Genomic DNA, 6572 nt, shown 5'->3' on the forward strand with positions numbered 1-6572 from the left:
CCTCCGCCTCTTTCCGCCCTGCGCGGAGCGTCACCGCTGCGCGCCCGCCCCGCTCCGCCACCGTCTCTCGTTCCCCCGCCCCGCCGGGAAACGTCACCGGCGGCCTCGCTTTCCCCGCTCCACGGCCCGCTCAGCATCGCCGTCTCCCCGTCCCGTCCCGCCCTGCCCCGCCGTGCTGCGGCCCCGTCCCCGGCATCCCCCGGTCCCCCGTCCCCGGTCCCCGCTGCTCCCCGCTCCCCCGGCGCGGGGCCGGGCGCATGGCGGCGGGGGCGGGCGGCGCGGCCCTGGGGCGGGCGGCGCTGGCGGCGCCGCTGGTGCTGCTCTACTACGGCTTCTCCATCGGCATCACCTTCTACAACAAGTGGCTGATGAAGGTGCGGGGTGGCGGGGCGGTGCGGGGTGGCGGCGGCGGGAGGGCGGCGGCGGTGACAGCGGCTGTCGGTCCCGCAGAGCTTCCCGTTCCCGCTGTTGGTCACGCTGCTGCACCTGCTGCTCATCTTCGCTCTCGCGGCGCTCGCCCGAGCCCTGGCGCGCTGCCGCTCCGGGCGGCCGCGGGCAGCGCTGTCCTGGGCCGACTGCCTCCGCCGGGCCGCCCCCGCAGGTACGGCCGGGCACGGGACGGGACGGGAGCGGGACACGGGGCTGGGGCACCAACAGTATAAGAAAGACGTTAAGATGTTGGAGAGCGTCCAGAGGAGAGCCACGAGGATGGTGATGGGAGTGGAGGGGAAGCCTTATGAGAGCCGCTGAGGTCACTTGGTGTGTCCAGTATGGCGAAGTGGAGACTGGGGAAGACCTCGTTGTGGTCTTCAGCATCCTCATGAGGGGAGGCAAAGGGACAGGTACTAATCTCTTCACTCTTGTAACCAGTGACAGGATCTATGAAAACATATGAAGCTGAATCGGGAGATTTAGGTTGGATATTAGGGAAATGTTTTCACCCAGAGAGTGGTTGAGCACTAGAATAAGCCCCCCCCCAGGGGAGTGGTCATGGCACCAATACTGAGTTCAAGAAGTATTCAGACAACGCTCTCAGGCACATGGTGGGATTTTTGGGGTATCCTGTGCAGGGCCAGGAGTTGGACTCAATGATCCTGGTGGGTCCCTTCCAACTCAGCATATTCTGGGACTCTGTGAGGCTACTCAGGGGTGCCCATGGCACTGTGGCCACTTCCATCCAGAGCCATTTGTCTGCCTGGGGTGGTCGGGGCCAGTCCCCCGGGGACAGGGTTGAGCTGTAGGGTGCAGCCATTGCTCCAGCCCCTGTGTTTCCCTACCAGGTGTAGGGCAGGTGTAGATGCTACTTATAGCTTCAGCCTGAGACATGCTGCCTTCATTGCTCATTACAAAGTTGTGTGAGAATAGGGAGAGGTCACACAGAACAAGTCTTTGAAGGAGCCACTGGCACATGAGAACAAACAATGAGAACCTTCTGCAGTGCTTTGATAAATTGTCTCTGCAAGTAACATTTTCTCTTTTAACACTGGTATCAAGCCATGGGTTGCATCTTTCTCAGTGTGGAGCTTGGTAGAGAATTCATCATTCATGGCACACAGAACTGTACCTAACACCAACGAGTGAAGCTCCTACTTGGAGCACAGAACTCTAACTACTTCTGCAGTTCTTTGGCTGTGTGTTGTATTGGCTCCCACAAAGCAGCATCTGCAGTATGATCTCTGGCAAGGTTTGCAGTACTTTACATAACATGCCCCATGGTTTCTTGAAAAAGCTTTTTCCACATCTGCAGCAATTTTACCTTTCAGCATGGCCTGCCCTTGGATCAGTAACTCTGTTTCCTGTGGTAAGAAACTTAGGTGGAAGGGAGAATGGACTGTACTAAAAGCTGTGCCAGAGTTAAGGCTGGGTGCTGATAATTGTTGCTTCTTCAGGCTTCTTGCAGTGGCCCTCAGACTTACAAGTTATGCTCTGATACATTCAAGAAAGACTATGCAAATCTGTAACCACTTTCAGTCACAGGGAGGGCAAGAGTTATTTCTGGCTTTTTTGTAATGCATGTTGAGTGAGTGCAATGCTGAGCCCAACTTGAGTCACAGGGAATGGGACAGAAACATGAAGAGCTGAGAATATCTGAGTTATGTTGGTTCTGAAGAACTAACTTGAGGAAAGTTTATTTTTTCCCCTGGGTCTGCTCTGCTATGTTTGTGGCATGAAGCAGGGTTTTGTGGTGGGTTTATTTAATGTCGTGGAAGACAGTTAACTTTGGGACTTCTTCATTGATTCTTTAGCTCTGTCAACTTCCTTGGATATTGGGCTGAGTAACTGGAGCTTCCTGTATGTCACTGTCTCCCTGTGAGTACAAACACCATGTTTCCTTGGAGCCTCTGGTGGGGTTTGAGGGTCCTTTCCCAGAGTCTGTTTTGAACCAATGTTTGGTTACTGGGGTCAGCATGCAGGGTCTGTGATAGCTTGCTGGTAGCAATGTAGAAATGGGTGATTGTTCCTAATAGTTCTCTGATGGGAAGAGCTACATTGAAGGAGTCTGACAGCGTATTTTGGTCCTTACAGCTACACAATGACTAAATCCTCTGCCATTCTCTTCATCCTGCTCTTTTCACTGCTCTTCAAGCTGGAGGAAATGGTAAGGGTCCCACACAGTGCTTTAGGGAGGGAAGTCAGACCTGGGGAAATAGGCAATGCATGTACAAGAAACATGTAAGCAGAGGAATGATGCAATTCTGTGTGTGAATCTGAAAGGAAGGAGGTGCCTATGTCTGTTGTGTTTGCTCTCCTGCAGAGGGTGACATTGCTGCTGGTGGTTCTGCTCATTGCTGGGGGACTCTTCATGTTCACCTACAAGTCCACACAGTTCAATGCACAGGGGTTTGTGCTGGTGCTCTGTGCCTCTTTCCTGGGAGGCATTCGCTGGACTCTCACACAGATACTGATGCAGAAGGCTGAACTGGGTATGTGGGGTGTTAGAAGGGGGAGGTGGTGCTGGGAACAGGGAGGGGAATAAGGAGAGGTGATAGCCCTTGCTGCAGAAACAAAACATCTCATGGAAGGTGTTTGAAACCTTGGGCATGAGATATCTGTTGGTGGGTAATGAAGGTGGCTTGGTGTCTGCAGCAGCACAGGTGTGGGCATCACAGATAAGGTATATGTCTAGGAATGGTGCTAATAAAGGCTTTGGGACCTGTGTTATTCCCTGGTTTGTTGCTGCCTGGTCTGTTACTGATTCTCCTCTTTCAGGGCTCCAGAATCCCATTGATATCATGTTTCACCTGCAGCCGCTCATGTTCCTGGGGCTCTTCCCACTCTTTGCGGTGTTTGAGGGTGCGTGAGTTAATTAGAGAAACCAGGGACAGCTTCGTAGAGTGGTTGGGAGATTGCTTAGCAGTTTGTTGTTCGAGATAGTTCACTTAGATAAGTGAACAGCTATGAACTCTGCAAAGCAGTTAGAGACCTGGATTTATCTTATGCTGGCAGGACATTTAAGAGTGCATAGAAGTAGTAGCCTGCTACACTTGTGCAAGTAAGGGCTGTGGAGAGCTGGCTCCACATCCTCCTGATACTGGAATGTGAGCAGCCCACCCCATTGACCTTATTAAGAGGACTCCTGGGAGGTGGGAGTGGTATTCTGCTACTCATTGTCTTGTTCCTAGGCCTGCCTTTGTCCATATCAGAGAAGCTCTTCCGTTTCCATGAAGCAGGAATGCTGTTCTCTCTGGTAGGGAAGCTGTTCTTGGGTGGAATTCTTGCCTTTGGTCTGGGCTTTTCTGAGTTCCTCTTGGTTTCCAGAACATCTAGCCTCACCCTTTCCATTGCTGGCATTTTTAAGGTAAGGCATTGTTCCTGTGCTAATACTAGAAGGCAAGTACTGAGTCATCCCAATTGGGCTTTATGTGGTGGGAGCTTGCTTAGATCCTATGAAATTATTGCTTGTTATTTTTGTTCTCCTTGCACAGGAGCTTGATGCTTTGCCTTGCAGTCTCTGCAGTGATGTCTCTTGGTTCCTGACAGCAAAGGGCCAGAGACTGGTGGCTGTTCTATAAAAAATACCATTAATGATCAGAGTTTGTTGGAATGTGGGATAGACTAAAACACATTGCCCTCATGAGCACAGATGGTGTGGAAGAGAGAAGGGGTAAGAAGGGCAAGCTCTTGCATCAGACCTGCATATGACCAAACCACTGGTTTGAGCTATCTCTGTAACCTAGTTTGCCACATCCTGCCCTCCTCAGAAGAGTCCAGCACACATACTTCTGAGGTGAATTGTGATATATGAAATCTCTCTGATCCAGAAGTTGCAAGATTTCTCTGTAACTGAGCTATGCAGTCAGATGACTTAAAATCCCACATCCCAGTTTGACAGGTTGTTTGTTTCTAGAAACTGTTTTTAGAACTCTGTGCACATGAAAGAATGTGCTGATAGAAATTTAGCAGCCTGACATCTTGATCTAGGCTTCAGCTGTAAAATGTATCATGCATATCTCCTCAGGTCCTACCCTGTCACTTGTCATGTTTTTTTGTTTCCACAGGAAATCTGCATTTTATTCCTCGCCACACATTTACTGGGAGACCGCCTCAGTCTCTTGAACTGGCTGGGCTTTGCTGTCTGCCTGTTAGGAATTTCCCTTCACGTTGTTCTCAAAGCCATGAATTCCAAAGGTGATAGTTTTAAATCACTTTCTCTTTCTTTGTAGGCTTTCTCATTGCTTCACTAGGAGCTGTGTCTGGTTCCAGCTCCTTGACAGTGCCAGGTTTGGTGGGAACTCCAGCAAGTTTGTCACTAAATGGGCTGTCTGCCTGCAGGTGACAAAGCACTGGAGCCACACAAAGAGGCCAGCTGTGACCCTGACCTGGAGCTGCTGCTGCACCACCCTGAACGTGGTGAGGAAGAGGTTGTTGAAACTCCACAACAGCACTGACTGAACATGAAGCACAAAGCCACCTGCTCTGTTCTTACCAAACCTGCCTGACAGCTATCCAGGAGGAAGGTCCAAAAGCCTCTGTCGCCACCCAAAGCATAGCCAGGGCCTGGTGAGAGAATTCTGCTGTTTTGCTACAGTGTGGATCTGTAGATGCTGCACAAGAAACAGGCAATATCCTATCCACAGGAACTTGGAAGACAAGCCCTGGTTCAGTGGATGTAGAATGACAAAGTGAGACAGGGAAAAGCTGTATGAAGTCCATTCAGGGATCCTGAAGGCTGTTTACTGAGAGTGGACCATGAGCTGTAGAATGAACATTGACATGCACTGCAGGCTGAGTGGTTCAGGAGAGATTTTACTGCTGTTCAGGTTTTGACTTCAAAGGAGAAGGTAGATACACCTTCCCTTTTTTTTTTTAATGTTTCTGCAAATTAGGAACTCCCATTCTGGTGGGGTCACATGACTGCATAAATCTCTAGTTGTCCTAGTGAGAAGGATCCTTTGTGCCTGGGAACCTTCATGTTCTCTGTGCATAGTAAGGGCAGAATTAAATGCTGGTATTTGGGACCAATTGAAAATAATGAACATTTCTAGATGATGTTGGTTGGAGGATAGACAGGGATGCAAGAGTACTTCTGGTGCTACTGGCCAAGAGAAGAATGAGCAGTGTCACAGGAGATCTAACCTGAGCAATAAGCTTATCAGAAAGTATGTGGGATTTTGAGGGGGGGATTTTTTTTTTAATAAACTCTTTTTCTGATTCATTTTCTCTGTACATTCTGCACCTATTCTTCAGCAAGCAGAGGTCATTTGTCTTCTCAACTCCTTTCCTTATAGTCCTCCACTGACCTTGCTACTGCATGCCCATGAGGCCTGGCACACAAAACACTTGCCCAGCTCTCAGTGATCTCTAGAATTAGGGAGATGTTCTGCAGCCTCTCATATTTATGCCAGCCAAGAAAACTTACTGACTGCTCTGCCTTAATGCATCATATCTTAATTTTTGTGGCTTTTTGTGAGATTCTTATTTCTTTGCCCGGTTTGATTGGATCAGGTAGTGCTGCAGTCCAGGGAGGGGGAATAGCAAGATGTCATTTTTGTTGCTGCTAAGCCTCAATGTGGTGTTGGGCAGGTGGCTGGTTTTTTTTGCATGGCAGAATTTCCATATCTTTCAAAGTTTTGTTCAGTGCTAGCTTCTGTAGTTTTTTGGAGTAGAAATAACTTGACAGAGTTTCCCAAAGGGATAACAGTACAATCTTTCTCCTGGCAGTAGCTGGGTATTAAAGTGAACTCGTATTCTGTTTGAGAGCCTGAGCCATTTTGACTAAAACAGTCCCTCTGTTGCTCTTGCTTCTTAGTTTTCAGATATGAAGTCATTCTTGATGACTTTAATCAAGAGCATGTCCTATAAAAACCTTGTTCTGAAGAAAACTTTTATTATTAGTGATCATCTCTGATCACGTTCTGGTTACTGGGTTCATAGCAGACAGCAGGTGGTGCAGCTTCCTCATGTAAAGCTACTGAACCAGCACGTCCACACCAGGCTGGCAGACCAAGGGATTTTGTGCATCAAGTAGAGTGTCTGGAGCTGAGAATGACTTGGTTCTGGCCCCAGCTGTATTTTCAATAACTGGGACTTGTGATGCTTCCAGCAGGATTCACCTTGTTTACCCTGCCAAT

At 49.3% G+C, this 6572-nt stretch overlaps 1 protein-coding gene across 3 annotated transcripts; it reads left to right on the top strand.

The window, feature by feature from the left end:
- The first annotated feature begins 126 nt into the window (after positions 1–126).
- Positions 127–5652, top strand: SLC35C2 (solute carrier family 35 member C2). 3 transcript variants are annotated; one of them, XM_066330658.1, is made up of 9 exons: positions 127–374; positions 451–601; positions 2247–2310; positions 2527–2599; positions 2756–2924; positions 3211–3294; positions 3624–3799; positions 4500–4629; positions 4774–5652. In XM_066330658.1, the coding sequence occupies exons 1-9, from the start codon at positions 258–260 to the stop codon at positions 4887–4889; spliced, it is 1080 nt and encodes a 359-aa protein (XP_066186755.1). In that variant the 5' UTR covers positions 127–257; the 3' UTR covers positions 4890–5652. The 3 variants fall into 3 exon arrangements, with proteins under 3 accessions (XP_066186755.1, XP_066186757.1, XP_066186756.1); XM_066330660.1 differs by having other exon boundaries at positions 3624–3688; XM_066330659.1 differs by lacking the exon at positions 3211–3294.
- The last annotated feature ends 920 nt before the right edge of the window (positions 5653–6572 follow it).

This window comes from Sylvia atricapilla, chromosome 16 (assembly GCF_009819655.1).
Source record: "Sylvia atricapilla isolate bSylAtr1 chromosome 16, bSylAtr1.pri, whole genome shotgun sequence".
NCBI lineage: Eukaryota > Metazoa > Chordata > Aves > Passeriformes > Sylviidae > Sylvia > Sylvia atricapilla.

Excerpts from the sequence above, each read along its gene's own strand:
- SLC35C2 (XM_066330658.1), top strand. The coding sequence starts at position 258 with ATGGCGGCGGGGGCGGGCGGCGCGGCCCTGGGGCGGGCGGCGCTGGCG. Across the intron at positions 375-450 it reads ACAACAAGTGGCTGATGAAG|AGCTTCCCGTTCCCGCTGTT; the intron begins GTGCGGGGTGGC and ends TCGGTCCCGCAG. Across the intron at positions 602-2,246 it reads CCGCCGGGCCGCCCCCGCAG|CTCTGTCAACTTCCTTGGAT; the intron begins GTACGGCCGGGC and ends TTGATTCTTTAG.